This window comes from Phaethon aethereus (genome assembly GCF_964289735.1).
Source record: "Phaethon aethereus genome assembly, chromosome: 11".
NCBI lineage: Eukaryota > Metazoa > Chordata > Aves > Phaethontiformes > Phaethontidae > Phaethon > Phaethon aethereus.
The window spans coordinates 22,234,212-22,253,154 of NC_138587.1; the positions used below are offsets into that span (position 1 = coordinate 22,234,212).

The window sequence follows — 18,943 nt, forward strand, 5'->3', positions numbered from 1 at the left end:
ATTTCTAGCTGCAGATGTCAGTACTGTTGTATCAAATAACTTACATTAGATAGTTGTACCATAGCACTGATACTTGCCATTGTATTTATGTTTTACCAATTAAAATACAGTACTTAAATGAAGTATGGATTCTGATTCACTCGGAAATAGCATACCACAATTTCTTTTTGTAAGCCAAATCCTAGTTGAAGAATTCTGACTTGCACTAGGAATGAGTGGATAGGTCTCTAACAGCAGCTGAATTGCGCATTTCAAGCTGTTGTCTCTACTGTGTCGTGTTTTTTTTAATATTAATTCAGAATTTGGCAAGAAGTGGAAGAAGGTGGAGGAAGGAAGTGTGTGAAGTGTGGTGTATGCAGCTGGAGCGTACGAGGTGGGCAGGATTAATGCAGTTTGTGTATCCAAAAGTATAAACTACATGTGGACAAAACCCCAATCATTTATGATTACTTCTCCATCTTTGAGAAAATACAACTTGCATCTAGACTAAAACCACCTTACTTTGCAGAAATTAGTAGAAGGAAAAAAAGCTGAAATTATGTTCTTAAACTAATTCTAGTTCTAAGTAAATAAAGTGAAATTGCACAAAATTATGGACTGCACAATTCTGACCTCAGCATACAATTCTGTGTAATGTACAATAGGTAAAAGTGCTGTCAGAGGATCTTTCTGATTTTTTTAACATGAATTTCTTTTTGTTAAGTTCTAAAGTTTTAACTCTGAGATAAATCCTAAGGAGTCTGTTGCTTATTACACATACTAACAGACAGAGATACTAAATTATTATCTTTTAATACTAAGCATCTGTCTTGATTTGAGGAATAAATGTGTAAAATGTAAAGAAGAATTGGAAAAGAAATATATCTGGCAAAGAGGCCGGATTTACTTGTCATTATATTTATTAGTAATTAAAGGAAAATAACTTTGCATGTAGTGAGTCTGCATTACATCATCCACTTTGGATTTCAGCAGCGCACAAGCACAGACTCCCTTTTTTTCACTCATCAGTAAACAAATGTGACAGGAAAAAAAAACCCAAAACATTTTGGTTTGCTACTGCTTCAGTTACCACAGTTCATTTGTTAAAACCCTTAATTACACAGCAGTTACGATTTCTGGTATTAAGTGTCTTGGCAGAACAGAGCATACAGTGAACGTTAATAGGAAAAATCTTTTCCATATCAATAGTTCCCAGAGAAATTTACTGTAGTGTGTACATTGTATGTATGTTATTTCATTCAAATGCACAAGTTCAGTTTCCCAATCCTTCCATGATGTGTAGGTTAATGTGTACAGTTAATTGTGTTTTTTAAATACATTAAGTAGATCACGCATCTTAAACCCTGAGATTTGGAGTCTTAAGACTTCCTTTTCCTGTTGCATGTTGTAGATGTTTTAGTATAGCAACTTGACGTTTTCAGCACTGTTTTTCTTGATTGGGAAGGGGTACAATGTAGAAATCATTAGCTGTTAGCTCCTGATGCAGGGTAATGTATTTGGAAGCTATCTTTGTCTGTGGGATCACAAATTTCTCTGTAAATTCACTTTTACTCATTTGCGGTTTTCCTTGTGCGTTCAGTACACTGTTAATGAAGGCCAGTGCGTATGTGTAGCAGTTGTGGTCACATTCTTCATACCTAGGAAAAGTATCTCGTTAGTAAGAGTTAGCACTAATCCATTAATTACTGCGCATGGAGGAATATTTTACTGAGTGAAATAAGGAAGCGCATGCTCTGCAGGAACTATCGCCACTTCCCTTTTAATGCCAGTGCTTAAATACATTCTGTTCACCACAGGTTGTACTTTCCATCCAGGGGTATTAGAAACTGTGAGCATCAAAAAAAGGAGGGCTGCAGACTTTACAATAATGAGTTATTTTTTTAATACTAATTTGGCTTTTACCTTGTTAACCTTTGGTCTTCCATGTATTGTTACTCTGTTATCTTGAAAACTTCTTCCTGCAGCAGTAACGTTAATTGTGTGTCACCATGTGCCTTTCTTTCAGTGTGGCATTAACTTGGAAGCTTACTTAAAATCAAGTAAACTCTATCACTAGTATGTTGATACAGTTGGTATATGGTGTGCCAGTCAAACTCGCTTTGGCAATAATTTGTGCCAACCGTGCAAGGACAGAAATACTAACCGAACAGGAGTAGACATTTAAACTGTTCTTGCCTTTTTTCTTTTTTTTTTTCCTCCCCACTACCCTAACGTAGGAGCATAGGGCACTTACCTGTTCTTCTCACTGTCAGAATGTTTCTCAGATTCTCCCAAACGTTTCATGTTGGCCACTAACAACTTCAGTAATTTATTCCATTCCCTCACCAGATAGTGCTGCTTTTTCCACTGGCCCTGTGTAACTGAATTTGATATAGACCTGCTCAGAATCCCATTTGCCACCTGCCTAATCCTTGAGCTTCTTCTGTAATTCCCTCATCCTGTGTCATTTTCCCCATGTTCTCCCTAGCCCTGTGACTCATTCCTTGCCTTGTACTGTCAGTGGCTCCATGGCCAAGCACAAGATTCCACAGGGAATCTTCTGTGAGCTTTGCCTCTCAGCCCTGGGAGCTTACAAGGTGTTTTTGCAAGATCCAAGGACTATGGGTATCAAAAGCAACCCTGTGACCCTGAGCCCAGTTCAGGAGGGCTCCCATTTTTCTTCAAAGCTCTTCTGATTTGTTAAGGGTATCTGAAGTGACCTGTGAGCTCCCATTTAATAAGAAAGCTATTTGCTACAGTGTACTTACTTTACCAAAATAATTGTTAAAGAAAAATAATTATGAGTAACTTCAAGACTGTCATCATCACTGTGCAGTGCAAAACATCTGGAAATTACACTGAAAAAATGTTGGGTTCACCAGCTCAGGGCTGCGTCTGCGGAGTGCCACAGCATGTCTGGACCACTTCTGTGTACACAAGTGCTTTTCTAAATCAATTCCCCTTTTCAATTTTGTTTGCAGACTATCTTTGTACTTATAATGCAAAAGACTGGAATACACTTCTCATTACCATCTGTGTCTTCCAGTTAGTTTCTCCTTTTTGGGAAGCGTGTCTTTATAATTTAACAAGCACACCCAGTATCCCTCAGTAATTTAAGGTATTGTTGGTCATGGCTGTAGCCGCTCTTCTTTGCTGCTGGTATATACCATCCTTCCAGTAAATGAAAAGCAATCAAGAACATCAGAATTAGGCTTGGCCTGAACCGAAGGGAGTTACAGGATTAGTTTAGCACAGTTCCTGTCCATTGGAAAAATAGAGGAGTTAACTGAACTTTTTTTAAAGATGTTTTCAGCAGTCTAGTGGTCACTGGTCTGTCTGTGGAAAAAGCGGGTCGCTTTGTCAGGAGGTGGCAGACGGAGGAAAACCAAAGAAAAGCTCGTAGAAGCGATGCACACATCTACCCACCTTCTACCCGTGCTTTTTTGACACCAAGTTAATGTTAGTAATAACATTAAGGCACTGGGAGCTGTGAAAGTATCATAGAGAGACCGAAATCCTGTTGGCTTTACAAGTTCTGTAAACATTTAAAAATTCTATTGTAGGTCAAATTCTTTCATCTGGTGCTAGGGACATAATATATTATCTCTGAAATTTTATAGTGAAGCACATACAGAATTGCTAAAAAATGCTTTTGATTTTTTTTCTTTCATATAAAATGACATTGACGTTCACTAACTTAAACGCTTCACAGAACTATGCTCAGACAAGCTGTTTGTTACATGTACTGTTAGTGAGGAACAGTTCAAGAACTGGTGTTTCTTGGAGAGCAGGCTCCTTTGTCATCAGCCGGCTTGGTGATGTGGCAGTGCATGTTTTAGCTGGGCTGTGTAACTTGTAACACTGTCATCAGGCATTAACTTCAAGGGAAGCTACAAAGAACTGAATGTTCTCATTGGAACATACTGGTTTAATTCAAAATATAGGGAAGTCTTTCTGTATTTCACTATCCAAAGCAATGTTATGAACCAGCTGGAAGAGCTGGAAATGAGCCTGACCATGTTTCCCGTTTCTGATCACCGACAACAAAGTCGTCCATCTGGATGTAAGATCTGGGCAAGAATCCCATCAATGTCCTCAGCCTGTAAGTGCAAATACACCTAAAACCGCTGAAACCTAGAAGAAATAATTATAGAATTGCGCCTGGACTTTTGTACTGTTGGTCTCAGCAGCACACTCCTAAAGGTAATATTTCATTCAACTGCTTTGTTTCACGCAGAATTCTTTTGTTGCTGAAGAAAACTTCCCAAAATGATCTCTTATGTTAGAGCTTTTACATTCCAGCGGATGAGTTTGTTACTTACAACTTTAAAATACTCTCTGTTTAGCAAGGCCCGTAAGTTTCAAGACCGCCTGACAGCATTGTTTAGACTGGCTTGTTAGAAATGTGTGTTCTGAAGGAGCAAGGCTCTGAATGAACCAGAAGCCTCGCAGGATCCAAACCGGAATAGCCCAATTTATCACCCCAGACTAAAAACTCCTATCGCACCCAGCTTTTCAACTACATACCTGTGAGGAAGCCAGGCCTCTCCCCCAGAAAATTCCTCTAGGAGCGTATCCCACTGCTGAAGAAGCCCAAACATGTCTGGCTGTACTAGTGGGATACTAACGCACTGTTCCCATCCAGTTTCAGCTCTGTGAATGCCCTCTTCATTGTAATTATACACCACGCCTGAAAATAGAGAGTAACGGATTATCAGGTGGCACTGGAGAATCAGATTCATATTCATAGCTTTGCTTTTGTGTTTGATTTTTTTTTTTTAAGTGATGAAGGTTACTACTAGTTTTCCATACTGCCATTCCTTCTTAGGCTATACCCTAGCTTCACATCAGTGGCCTTCTGCGGCTACAGAGTAGAAAATGCAGTCCTTGCTTTTATCAAAAACCTATTCTCATATTAGAAAGTAATTTTCAGATGTCTCTTGATCATGAAAGCAACTTAAGGACAACCAGGCTTCTTTTTTTAAACCCACAAATTAGACAATTTTATATTAAATAAATATCTCAAGTGAGATTTTGCAGGGTTGGGCCTACTCTAGGAGAACCTGACATGATTTTTAATGTGGCTTTTAAAAATGTTATTATTTTATTAGGGTTTTTTTTAGAATTAGAAAAAAAAATCTGTTTATGTCAAAACTTCTGGAAACTTCTTTAAAAAAGTAGGCTGCCTAGCTTTTCATTTCCCTGTGTCAGGAAATAGAATTCACCTGTCGATTCCATTCTGTGCAGCTCCTCAGCACGAGAGGAGAGATCTATGGCTTTGATTTCAAGCTCTGTGTGCTCGCTGCTGCAAGGCGAGAGAAATTCTTGGACTCAAGTTTTTTTGACCTTTATGTGATACTCTTTTGTAGGTGAACAACTAAGTTCCTGTTTCGGATACCTTCCTCAGCGGAAGCATGCAATCTTCAACAGCAAAGCACTGGCTATCTGGACGTTGCAGCCCACATTTTTAACAGGTACCAGATCTTGCTGCAACAGTAGAGGTGGCTCTGAAGTGTCACACAATTTGGGTCACCTTTGGTGGAGGGGCCAAAGCTGAACTGGGTGTGCAGTCTAAATACAAGGTCTGGGAGACGGGCAGAAGTTTCTAAGGCAACTGCAAAATACTTTTTACCATTACTGTTGGTTATTCCAACGTGAAGGTCAGATTTCCCATCGTAGCCTCTGAAAGAAAAAGAGCCGTGTTGGCGATGGCTGTGAGCATGGCTTGTCCCCCTTAGAAACGTCCTGGCACTGTCTCTTTCTCAGAGCAGGTGCCACTTGTCACACTACTTGGACCCAAGATGTGGAGCTGGAAGCATAACTCGACTGAAAACCTGGAAAAGGCATTTTCAATTCCAGAAGGGGGGTTGATCAGGGCTTACCCAAAGCTCAGCCAGTCACGGCTTGCCCGGGGCAGGGCGGGGTAAAGGCCCGCGGCAGAGCGGTGCTGCGGGGCCTACAACCACCAGTCCCGCAACCTGAAAACCTGTGACGACAGGGCGAGAGCTGCCTTCTCCCCGGGCCTCCCCCTCAGCGGCCTCCCCCTGCCCGCCCGCCGCGGGCCCCTACCCGAGGAAGGAGCCGGCGGTGGGCCGGAGGAGGAAGGCGCGGGGCTGGCGGTGGCCCTGCCGGAAGGGGCAGGGGAGGCGGACGGGGGCGGCGGGCAGCCCGGCGCCGCGCAGGGGGCGGCCGCAGGCGGGGCAGCGCGGCGGCGGTTGGCGGCAGAAGATGTCGGCGCCGCAGTGCCGCACCCGCAGGATGGCGGTCTCCGCCATGGCGGCGCTCCGCTCCGCCGCCCGCCTCTCTATGTTCTGCCTGAGCGGCGCTCTAGCCCGCCCCGCCGCGCCTCCGTGGCGCGGCGCATCGGTGAATAGTGTCCGTGCGGGCCGCCGGCGGGGGGCGGTGCTGCGGCCCCGCCTGGCTCCGCCCTTCCTCCCCGCGGCTGAGCGGAACCCCGGCGCGCGGCGCGGGGCGCCGGCCGGGCCGGCGCGGGGCGAGGATGAGCACCAAGCAGGTGACCTGCAGGTGAGCGCCGCCGCCCCGGCCCCGGGCCAGCCCTCCCCTCCGCTCCCCCGGCCCGGCTTCGCCTCTCGGGGCGGCCCTGGTCCCGCGGAGCCGCTTGAGGCCTGCTCGTGGCGCGGGCAAGGTGGCGGAGGCCTCCCCCGCCGGGGCCTCCGTGCCGCCCCTGGGCCCGGCCCGGTGCATGCCGCGGGAGAGCGTTTTCGTCCGCCCGGGGAAGCCAGAGCTCGGCGGCGGCAGCCGCTGAGTCGGCAATTGCCCGGGTGCGTCTCTCGGGAGGCGACGGCAGATGCTGCCCGGGGCCGGCCGCTGCCGGGGGCGGGGCTGCGGGTGCAAGGGGCTGTTCCTCCCTTTGCGTGCAGCCCCTGATGGGGGACCTGTGTTCTGAGAAAGAAGCGAGGCCGGGTCTGGACGGGAAACGCTTTTCAGAGCTTCCTCTGGGAAGTATAAACCGTTCTTAGGCTCATCTGTACAAAACAGACTCTTCTGACCACAACTACTTCTCCCCCAGGTACTATATGCAAGGAGTGTGTCGGGAGGGAAATAAGTGTCTGTTCTCACATGATTTATCTACAAGCAAATCCTCCACCATCTGCAAGTATTACCAGAAGGGACAGTGTGCCTATGGAGCCCGGTGCAGGTAAAGATCCGACTCTGGAATACTGAGTTCAGAAGAACTGGGCATAATAATCATGTGCAGTCGCCTTTAAACCTCAGGGAATCAGAGTTTAAGAGAAGATAAGACAAAGGGAATGAAATAATGGGTTAAATATGAGCTTTTTCTCCCAGTAACAAAACCAGCTTTTGGATGCAGTTTTACAGTTTTAATCTGTTTTAGCTCCAACAATTATTTTACTCTGTAGAAATTAAACTTTAGTTTTCACATATGTTTTTCATCTGGTTCTGGCTATAGTAAGACCCATTAAATGCTAAAAACAGCCTCAGGTGTGCAACTTCACAGGAAATAGCATTTGGTGGTATGGTTTGCTTTCCATGTTTCTGAAGTGGCTGGAAGCGGGCAGTGTTTTGGCAGCGCTTCGCACGGTTCTTGTGATGTAGCTTGTAGCCGCCTTCGCGCAGATTCTAATGCACAAATTCAAGGACTTTCAGTTCTGTCTTAAAGTGTTATTCTCGTGCTCCCTTGGGTTTGGTGGGAAAGCTGAACAGTACCACACCTTTTCCTGAAGTCTTCTGGTTAAAACTCCTTGACAAATGCTCCAGTGAACTAACTATGCGTTAGTTAATGTTGTTAAGTTCCATCAGGGATGTGCTCCAGGGCAAGCCCGTGGCTCCTTTGTGGCAAAATTCTGGTCACAGGTGAGACACCTGTGTTCGTACCTTCCCCTGACACCAGCAGGGGAGCTCACGGCATTGCTGTGGTTGCAGCGGCTTAGTTATTATTTCCTTTCCTTTGCTTAGTTCATGGTACCAAACTTGGATCAGGAGACTGAGCATTGGCGATTCCTGTAGCTTCTATTAGCTGCTCACGCTGAATTAGTAACGTATAATGTTGCTGACGGCCGCGTTATTCACAGGGACCACGTCATATGCTGACTGGACCGTAGTGATGGCTGCAAAGAGTGTTGGTGTTCTACTCCAGCTGTTTTGCTGGAGTTCAGGGCACTCGATGCACGTAAGCCATTTGTGCTTATGGCACGTCTGTGGGCACGAAGTACAGCACCAGAAACAGATACAGAGAATACTTTTGTTCCCATCAAAAAAATTCTAGTGTTCAGGTGTGTCCATGGCTTTAATGGACCAGCCTCCTTACTGCACTGATTGCTTCTGCACTGCGGCTGGTAAAGAGCTTTAGTGATGTTTCGAGTCCTTTCCTATCCTGTATGCAAATACTGCATCTTCTCCCGTGGTGTGGGAGCATAAAGCCTTAAGTGCAGCTGCTAGTAAGGGCAAACCAAGATCACAAAATGTCACTCCTTCCTGCACAGCGTTTTGATGTTGCTTCTCTGAGAAATGTCAGCAAACCTGTTTGTGTGAGGGGATGACGAAGATCTAATTTAATATGCACATGAATAATGTTCTTTCAGCTGTGACGGGTGTCTCTGGAGAAGAAAATAGAGGTGTGCTTTCAGAGGCCTCCATTTTCTGAGACTGAGAAACCTTTTAGTCTGGCTTTGAGAGAGACTGAGCAGTTCAGCCAACTTGTCAAAACAATCCTTTAAAAAAAAAAGTAGCTATTCAGTTTTGTTTTGTTTAGATATTCATCAGGGGAGCTGTCCCTCCGCTGTGCCTTTGTAACGCTTGCGCTGTGTTTTTCCTTTCGCAGGTATGATCACACCAGACTTCCTGCGTCAGGGGCTGCAGCAGCCCCTGCGCCACCTCCCCTCTCATCGACAGTGCTGCACAACCCTCGCCATCCTCCCGAGCACAGCGCGCCGATAATCAGGAGCAAACTGCATGAGACGGGCAAACGGGAGAAGAAAACGCTCGTGCTCAGGGACAGAAGTGAGTGGAAGTGGTGCCGTGCTCATCCTCCTTGATGCTCCATAGAAGTTTGATCATTTTCCTCCTTTTATTGCTTGAGGCCTCTTTCCTGGAAATGCTTGTGCCTGTCAGTACCTTTCAATGACCGTGTCTAGCTGACTGGTTTCTAGCCTGATGTTCCCTGAAGGATGTTTTTTGTTTTGGGGGATTTTTTGGGGGTGTGTTTTGGTTTGGTTTGGGGTTTTTGGTTAAAATCTCTCTGCTTCTCGGATCTTTTTATGCATTTTATTCTCAACCTGAGGGCATCTGAAATGGTGAGAAACCTGGCTGCTTGTGCCAGGGTACCTGGCACGTGCTGTCTGGAGGATTGTACCAGCCCTTGGAGCAGAAGCACAGAGACAGCCTGACAGCCGGGGCGCCGAGCGCCCCGCCACCTGCACGCTGTTCCCACAGGTCCTCACTGTCGCACCGCATGGGCCAGTTATCCTCATGTGAAATGAGAGGATTTTTTTTATCCTATTTGTAACCAGAAAACAGCTGCAGAGACATTGAAATTGGACTTTTCAGTAGGTAATTTGTAAAAATACTTGCTGATTAAATTAGGGGCTTAGAGATGAGATTTCATGGAGAAGAAAACTTTTTTTAAAACAAAAAACAAAACAGTAATCATTGGAAAGAAAGTATATGGAGCTTCTTGTGTGGGTTTTGTGCAGTGTCTTGTATGGCTCATACTACGTTTCTTTTTCCTAAGATCTGTGTGGCTTGAATGAAGAAAAGCAGAAGCCCAGTGCTACAAGCGACGTGGTCTGTTGCAGCGACCAAAATGATAATCTGGAAATGAAGCCCCATTCATATTTGGAAGCTATTTGCAGCGGACTGGAAGATCCGGTAGCTGGAAGCTCCTGTGCTGATGGAGAGCAGCTGTGCCCTTACGCTGCAGCGGGAGCATGCCACTTCGGAGATCGCTGCCTTTACCTCCATGGAGACGTGTGTGAGATATGCGGATTGCAAGTACTTCACCCTTTCGACCAAGAGCAGAGGAAGGCTCACGAGATGGTAATATTATCATGAAATCGGAGTGAGATTTGGTTTGCTCAGTGCGAGATTTGGTTTGTTTGCTCTAAAATCCAAGGATGTGTTTTGTAGAAGAGCCTGTTTTTCTGAGGAGCTTTTGTTTTATTGTTTGTCTAGTTTTAAAATGATTCTAAGAGTGGTCTGTGCAAGCATCGGGGACTTAATTGGTAACGATGATGCAGATAGCCTTTAACAGCAACTTCTTTTTTTTTTTTCCCATTTCATCCTTATGGGAAACTTGCCTGTAGCCTTCTCCCAGAACTCCCTAAAAACTCTACCAGGAAAATGTCTTTTGTAGCTTACACGCCATCTCAATGGTACGTTGTGTACGGCGGGGGAGAGGAATTGTGGGCTGCTGGTGCATTCCGAGAGATCGCCCTGCCAGTCTGCCGAGTCACCCCTTCAGACGTCTCTTCTTGGTCGTGGCTGATTTCAGGGCAGGGCCAAGTAGGGACAGACTGAACAGAGTACAAAGGTTTTAGAGCGGAACCTGAAGTAGGAGAGCTGGAGGTACCGGGTGACGAATTGGCTGGGTAAAGATGGGCTTATGGGCCTGCTCTTTTCTCTGCCTGGCTACCAGATTTAGGTCAGGGCTGGCCAGGAGTTCTCAAGGCTGAGGAGGAGAAAGACCAGCAATGCTAGTGGTTACTGAATCATAAATCTCTCCAGAGTCTGGAGTAGAATCCAAGGAGTTAAAAACCTCAGTTTTTGTGCAGTCAGCATATACCTGGCAAAATGTGCTGCTGTAGGGGTTGGCTTCTCCTGGGAGCTTGTTGGTATCTGGCACGGTGTCCCGTCACCGCTGCTGTCAGGTGCTCCACTCCGGAAGCAGAGGTGTGTGTTGGATGAGAAGGTGCAGTAGTCAAAATGCTGCTACTGATGTGGAATTATTTTGTGTCTATTATTATTATTGTTATTATTATTATTTGAAGTCTTTTAAATTTATTTTACTGGTCAAGGCCTGAGAATTTTGAAAAGTAAGAGGTAAAATTATACAGATATAATGACCAGCTCACTTTGTAGTGCTGTGAGAGTGTAAATTGGTTATTGGTTGTCACTCCTGGGATACTGTGATGAGAGGTGCTGTAGGAAAGCCTGTAGTAAGAGAACTAATTCCTTAGCTAGGGTGAAGCTTGATATCCGGTGAACGAATGTGGCCTTAATGATAAGCAGAGTAACAGCTCGAGTGTGGCACCTGTTCTGGACCCTGAATTAGGTGGCTTTTAGGGGTTATTTGAAGCATCTCCTTGTGCACTACCTGTTCCATGACAGAGAGATAGAAAGGTGTAAACTAAGAGCGTTCAGGCAGCCTTACTTCTGATACTGCTGAAGCTGCAGAGAACATTGAAGGGCTGAAATATGTGATTGAATTTAATGTTCTTAAAATGAAATTATGATGAAGGGTAGGAATGATGCTGTTAATCAGCCTACCTCGTTTTTCTTGTAATTGGTCTCTTTCAGAGACACTTTTGTTTTACAAGGAGATGGCTGATCCATGGCCTGCAATAACCAGTGACCTCTCTTGTGACAGATGTGCATGGCGACATTCGAGCATGACATGGAGAAGGCCTTTGCCTTTCAGGCAAGTCAGGACAAAGTGTGCAGTATCTGCATGGAAGTGGTGTATGAGAAACCATCGGCCTCCGAGAGGAGGTTTGGGATCCTTTCCAACTGCAATCACACCTACTGCTTGTCTTGCATCCGGCAGTGGAGATGTGCCAAGCAGTTCGAGAATCCAATCATAAAGTAAGTTGGTGTTAACCAGAGTCTCTCCTCTGCGGCCTGTGTGGGTGAGATGGGCTCTCCAGTGTGCTTTGACTTGAGACAGAAATAAAACTGGTGACGAGGGATTCTATAGCTGTAAATATTAACATAGCCATGAATAAGATCTGAGCTCAGAAAATCCTAGTCCAAGCACTGGCAAATTCCAGGACGCTGGAGTGTGACTACGAGAAGAACTACCTTCAAGGCACGTAGGAGGCATCGGGTGTCCTTTGCCAACTTACATCCTGCGGTCCCGAATGGGCAGAGCGTGGCCCTTTGTAACTTGGCCCTCTCTCACCGCGTGGATGGTGGGGCAGAGTGCATGCATGTGGACTCTGGAACCGCTGAGACCTTGTTAACCCATGCCCTTCACAGCACCCCCTGTCCAAGAATAGTAGCTCCTTTTTTCCTATATATGTGCTTAATTACTGGATTTTTCTTCTAATGATAGCTTACTCAAGCTAAGTGTCCCATTAATCACACATTTATCTTTATCTGAGTAAATGCCTTCATCCTCTAGCTCTATAAAAAATGCATTCCAAACATGCTCTTCCTTAGATGAGAGAATTTAAAACATCCAATTAGGGAAATTTCTGGTTTTAAATATCTCTTTGAAAACTTTCCCAAGTCACAAGCATGCTGAGGAAAAAGTGGGAAATATTTCAACTTTTCTGCCAAAACAGGCTTTTCCACACAACTCTCATTGAAGCGAACGTTGGCTCATTAGAACATAACCTGTATTGGAGTCGAGCTTCTGGTGGCCAGGTGCTGAGAGATTCTGCCGACAGTAGGAAGGGACTGTGAGGGGTTTTTTTCAGAAACAGCACACTGGAAACCAGTTTGAGTATGGATTAAATACTAACACAAATTCTTCAAACATATTTTTTACATTTCTCCATAATGGCGAACATACCAGTCGTTGCAGAGTTAATCTAAAGGAGGGACTTGGCTTAGTTGTAAAAGCATTGCCTGCTGAGAGACAAGGTGTTTTATGGGACTTACGGGGAGGAGGTGATAAAGCCTTTCCTAGGCTTGTTGTGGTATTTGAAGTTGCATATTTCACGTTTGATCTTAGTCCCTCATGTAGAAATCCATCTTGTAAAACCGCTAAGCGAACAACTCATCGCTGCTGGTAGAAGTCAGATCACGTTTCAGAAGGCTTAGAGACCTTCCTTTGCCTTTTTTTTTTTTTTTCTTTTTGCCCCCAGCTGGTTTGGCTTTCTGCTGCATGGGAACTGCAGTACTCGTGGAATAGTCATGGTTTATTTCTGCGCGTCGAGGAAATACCTGTTACTTTTGTTCTATTCTAGAAACGAACGCAAGGTAGCGCAAACCTGGACTGCACCGAACTGGGTTATTATTTCAATTGAAACCAATATCAAAAGTGCGCGTGTGCTGTACTGATCTGTGAGGTGTTGGCTGATGCTTCAGTGTGACAAACCATCTCCTTTTCACCTGGGGGACTGCTCTTTCTGGCTAATTTATTGAGGAGTATCGCTCTTGGGAAGTAATAGCGCATTGCTGTTTTGTCTCGATCCATTAAGGTCTTGCCCGGAGTGCCGTGTGATATCCGAGTTTGTCATTCCCAGTGCGTATTGGGTGGAAGATCAGGAGAAGAAAAATGAGCTGATTGAAGCATTTAAGCAGGGAGTGGGGTAAGTTCAGTAACCATAAATACTATTTACATTGTCCTTTAAGATAGATACACTAAGAGTTTGTCAATCACAGTGCCTGCAGTTTTAAACCTTATGTAATTACAAACCATTCTACAGAGAACTCTTAATCTCTGTTAACACTTTTATTTCACTCTGTGACTGCTACAAAGGGGTCTGTTGCATGATTATAGATCAGAAATTATTCAAACAGTGTGCTCTGAAATGTTAAGGCTATCTCAGTTCACTTGCCAAAATGGGATTCATGCATTCCCTGGAAGGTTTGTCAGTTACTGAGGAGAATGAGTAGGGAAGGAAAACGTAAGAGTCTCTTGATGTATGGGATAAGAATTCGCAGGGCTTTTGTAATGTCTGCTGGAAGCGGAAACTACTAGTGCCTGCATTCCTTCTGTCGTCTAGCTGTGCTTGACCCGAGTGAGCGATGACGATGTTGCTGAAGGTTGTGCAGCTTTTCTCTGCACCAACCTTTTAAATGTGCCCTTTGGAGTACAGGAAAAAATCGGCTGAACTTAAATCTGCGTGTAGCTGTTGCTACTTGGTTTTCAGCCGCTCGGGAAGCTTTAAGTCTCTCAAGTCCTCTTCTAACACAGCAGAGGGTTTGTTGAAAGCTCCGTTAAATGAATCCAGCATCTTGTCTCATTTTATTTTAGTGTCGGGCAAAATACTTGAATAAAATTAATCACTTTAAACTTGAGGTTCTTCAGAATAGGGTTTGTTTTCAAAACCCTATTGCTGTCGTGGTTTTTCATTTTGATTCATAAGGACTTTGAATTGAGGGTGGTAAGCTGCGCTCAGAAGCCTCGGCTTAGTGCACGTCCCCAGCCAGGGAAGCGTGTGTGTTGCTGGAATAGAGGTGTCAGGTGGTGTCAGACGGTGTCAGAAGTTGGGTTTTGGCTCTTGTCAGCTGGTCGTATAGAAGAGAATACAAAAAGGGTTTCTGCTTACGTGCTCAGCTAAGACTAATACATTGTGTGGCAGGTAGAATTTCTGTACCAAAGAGGTTTTTATGGCTAGATCTCTTGGGAGTCAGTTTAACTTGAGGATTTAGTCTTGCATGGAATAAAAAAATGCTAATTGAAGGGGCATCCAAGCTAAGAGGAGGGGTCATGCCAGCACAAATCCATTCCAATTTATACGCCAGTGCCAGAGGGAAGAAGTCATCCCTAGAAACCTGGAAGTCACAGATGACTTGAGTTCCAAACCAAGACAAATTCATTCTGCTTTTAATGCCCTGCTCTGGTTGGGGGTGGGTTTAGTGGTTTGGTTTGGGTTTTTTTTATTATTGTTGTGCTTTCTTCTCCCTTTAGTTGCTATTTGATGGATTGTATCTATGCCTTTAGAAACAGTTTCATCACTCCTTGCATATTAAGTCTACAAGGTCTATTGCATTTTCTCTATCGTTTCCTCTTCAGCTGTTTTTCATTGTAGAACAATCCATGAGCCCTGTCCCCACTGCCCCGAGTACTGCTGCGTGGCCTTTGTAGGAACACCTTCCTGAAACTTTGCTACAGAGCTGGAACAGCTTATTCGAACAACAAAGCTGCCAGAAACATAAATTAACAAAGTATTGTCATAGAACTTCCAAAGGAGATGATGAGAGGAACATGTTCATAAAAATGTAGTGGTGGAAAATACGGGCGCGGAGTGTTGCTAGAGAAATTGCAACGGATTTGCTTGTGATGATGAAAATCCATGTGTAGGACTGATCACATTCTTTGAACATCCCTCACTTTCCCTATCTTAAGATAGATAGTTTAATTTTTTTGACTTATGATGCTGTTCTCTTATATGTTTCTTTGTTTGCTTTTAATAATCTTTGCCACCTGTTTTGACTGCTATCAGGGAACGGGTAACCAAGGCTCTTGAGGTGCTAACAGGAGCAGTACTTTGTGTCACTGGCTAAGGAGGAGATAAGCAGCCACAGAGAGTCAGCTGTATCAATTTCCCACTAGCTGAAGGCAGTAACTGTTAACTTTCTCTCTCTTCTAATTAAATCAGGAAAAAGCCCTGCAAGTACTTTGAACAAGGGAAAGGAACTTGCCCCTTTGGAGGAAAGTGTCTTTACCTTCATGCTTATCCAGATGGGACACGAGCTGAACCTGAAAAACCACGGAAACAGCTCAGCTCTGAGGGGACTGTGCGGGTAAGGGAACACTCCAGTCAAGTGTAATTAAAACCACGTTTTGAATGTAAAGTGTACTACTTTACTTTTCTTAACTAGGTTTCATACCACACCTGGCCTTGGAGAAGTGAAGAAAGCATCCCTCAAACTTTCCTTGAGGCAAAGGTTTGCTGTTGAGGAAAGGAGAAGGCACCTTTCTTCACAGGAATTCTGCTGTTAAGGTTTTCACCCACAGTATGAAAAACTCACCTCGCTTGCTGGCGTAGAGCTGGCAATAAGACTGGCTTAAAATGGTTAAAGCCTTCTCTAAAACTCATTAGGGCCACCCTGAATAAACCAGTAGGCCTGCCTTGCCCAATTTAGAAGCAGCTTGTTAACGGGGCTAGTTTGACCTCACTATATTCACAGTGCAACGCTACAGAGAGCAGCTGTCACTTTGAACTTAACAGCAAGTGTTGCCAAGAATGTTTATGAATCCTGGCACAAACCCAGCTTTTGAATCTCAACTTCAGCTTTTTTTTTAATGAAGAAATAAGACCGATAATGGAAAATAGGCTGATGGAACCGTGACACGTAGTGGTTCATGCTCAGTCGATTTTCTTCTTTTCCAGTTCTTCAATTCCGTTCGGCTGTGGGACTTCATTGAAGACAGAGAAAGTAGGACTGTCACCAGCACAGACGATGAAGTAACAGAGCTTGGAGAACTTTTCATGCCCCTTTCTGGGGCTGATGAGGATTCTGCTACTTCTCAGTGAAGAGGAGGACTACAGGTGCTGTCTTCTGTAGCAATCTAGCTATTTACTTAGCGATGCTTTTACTTTCTACAGCACAGTTAGAATGAACGTGCCCTGTGGCTTACTTGTGCAGTCCTGGTAAAGTTTTCAGATCGTTTTTGTATGGCAACAAAGATACTAAAATATATTTAAAAGGTTAAATTGATTGCATGGAAAAACAAATACCTTAATCCCATGAGGGCTTTCTCCCTCTTTGGCCTAGCATATGCTGTCTTGTGAGTTGAGTGGTAGTGTAAATACAGCTCCTCTCTTACCGTTTAAAGCTTAAGCTGTTAAAAACTCTTGCTAAATATTTTGGGGGCTCCTCCCTCCCAACTAAACATGTATCTACAAAAACTCACTGGGAATAATGGCCAGTGTAGCTTTTTCTTCCTTAAAAAGACTATTTAAGAACTAATACACACTTATACCTCAACGTAGTACCTAGAGTTCAGAATCGAGCTACTGTATTCTTGCAGCAAGTGTTTCGGTAGCAGGGCTCTGTCAAAGACTGTGCCCTTGTTTTAAAATAATTGAAGTGGGCAGCAGCAGGAAGTGTCTCTCAGAGCACCCGCTGTAAAGCAAATAAATACAATTGTACCCATCCATTAATATATCCAGGCAGAGCAATGCAACCTACAGCTAAATTACCCTTAGAGCACAAATTGGATTTTGGAAATGGCATTGTGAGAGTAAGGAAGGTACTTTCAAGTAGTCATCGCAACAGTAACAGTCAACTGTTACTTCAATTTAACTAGTTCGAATGTGTGTAACTAACTGGGAAACCTCGATTCAGGTTAAATGAAATAGCCAAAATTAAATGAAGTAACAACTAAATAGTTTTTTTGATCTCCATAAGGTCAGTGACCTTATAGTTTGCAACTCTACAACATAAATCATTTCAGTTACCAAAGAAACAATTGGTTTTATCTGCTGCTGTTCTCTCTCCATGTGCCTCAAACACAGCGAGAGACACCTTGCTGAAGCTGTAACACAGACAGGCAGGACAGCAATGCTAAAGGCCCAGGAGCTGTTGGGTATTAAGGTGCATCCGAGTTAAAAATTTAATTCATGCTAGCCTTGCAAAAGCAATTTGATTTTGAAATTTGGTACAAGAAGTTTAACTGCAAAGTTAGTACAAATGACTTAGCAGAATTAACTACAAATTCAGTCTGGACACAACTGAAGTGGCTACTGGGTAATGCACCAAATTGTAATGTAATTACAATTATTACAAAAAGTAACACATTAAAACACTCGAGTACAAGCAGAGTTTTCTCAAGCACATTCAGCACATGATCTTCAAGTAAGCAGAGGGCCAATTCCAACCCTGGGCTTGAGGACACCCTTGAAAGGTTGCTTGTCTGCTTAAAGACTCAAGCATGCCAGAAAGTGTGATTATTTAGAGACACTTGTGCAAAAAAACCTTATGTCAGCACAGCAAACAGGGTGCTGCTTTGGGGGTTAAAAACTAGGATCCGGGTCACTGTCATAAGGCAAACAGCAGGAACCTTAATCTGGGATTGAAACGTTTTTAAAGGGAACCAAATTAGTGACGCCAGGCTTATCTGCTTCCACTGCTGGCATTTCTGGGTCAAAACTGAAGCTGAGACACATCCTGGATGAAAATACTACATTTCTATACGTGTTCCAACAGATGAGGGAGAACTCCCCCCCCATCTCTGCGGGCCAACAGTTCCCTCACATTGAACATGTAAATTCTGCTCTCTGCTCTGACTGAGGAAATGCAACTTCTTTACCTTAAACAAGACATTCTTGATTTACTTTGCCCCAAGAAGACATAAACCAGGTAACAGCAGTCTGCAATTAAAGAGAGAACTTGTTTTTCAAAGTTACCTAGGCACAACATAAACAGAAGTTTTCATTTAAGAGCAGTAAGACTTAGAAACTCAGACCTTTCAAATTCTTCACTTGGCAGCTTTCATCTAATTTACATCAAGTGCTGGTCAAACTAAGCCTCTTTATCAAAAATATTTGAATTTTTCAAGAGATACATAACCAGTTTTAAAAATTAGGAGTTAATTGTTTCTTTTTGGAAATCAGAGCTAAAGTAAAAGCAGCTTACCATTTCCCCTTTTTTTCTTCTTAAACTTTTTCTTATTATAATGAATAAGCAGTAAATGATGTTTAGAGAGGGATGCAGTTAAAATACCAAGAATATTCTTAAAAATCATGCAGAACTATATGGAACAGTTTCCTTCAACTCTCAATTTACTTTTTAGCAAGCAAAGGTCATGCTCAGTTATCACCTAAGGATCAATATTCCACCCTTCTTATAATGTTATACGATATTCTGAAGACAAACAGCCTAGATACTATCTTTTAAGCATGCGTCTGGCTTATGTGCTTCAAGTTCCTCTCTCCCCTTTCACAAGCACTTTGTGGCTTTTTTGCTTGCTGCAAAAAAGAAGCGGCTATTTGGGCATCGCAGGCAGTTGGGAGTTGCACGTGTAAGCTGCCAGAATTCACAGCAAAAGTATTTTGCCTAACAAATTTTAGGCAGCAGTCTAGACTGAGGGAATAGTGGCTGTAGCCATCTTGTCTCTTTGCTCGCTAGACCTGAGCCCGGCACCTAT

At 43.9% G+C, this 18,943-nt stretch overlaps 2 protein-coding genes across 2 annotated transcripts; one reads left to right on the forward strand and one right to left on the reverse strand.

The window, feature by feature from the left end:
• Positions 1 to 1,417: 1,417 nt before the first annotated feature.
• MKRN2OS (MKRN2 opposite strand) lies at positions 1,418 to 6,254 on the reverse strand (the record flags this gene model as incomplete). The annotated part of the gene is made up of 4 exons (XM_082004454.1): positions 1,418 to 1,637; positions 4,507 to 4,669; positions 5,612 to 5,661; positions 6,049 to 6,254. 4 exons carry the CDS (start codon positions 6,252 to 6,254, stop codon positions 1,418 to 1,420), a joined length of 639 nt encoding a protein of 212 aa, XP_081860580.1.
• Positions 6,255 to 6,478: 224 nt separating this feature from the next.
• On the forward strand, positions 6,479 to 16,328 carry MKRN2 (makorin ring finger protein 2; the record flags this gene model as incomplete). Its single annotated transcript, XM_082004514.1, has 8 exons — positions 6,479 to 6,504; positions 7,010 to 7,138; positions 8,783 to 8,961; positions 9,692 to 9,996; positions 11,546 to 11,760; positions 13,323 to 13,433; positions 15,450 to 15,594; positions 16,185 to 16,328. 8 exons carry the CDS (start codon positions 6,479 to 6,481, stop codon positions 16,326 to 16,328), a joined length of 1,254 nt encoding a protein of 417 aa, XP_081860640.1.
• Positions 16,329 to 18,943: the final 2,615 nt, after the last annotated feature.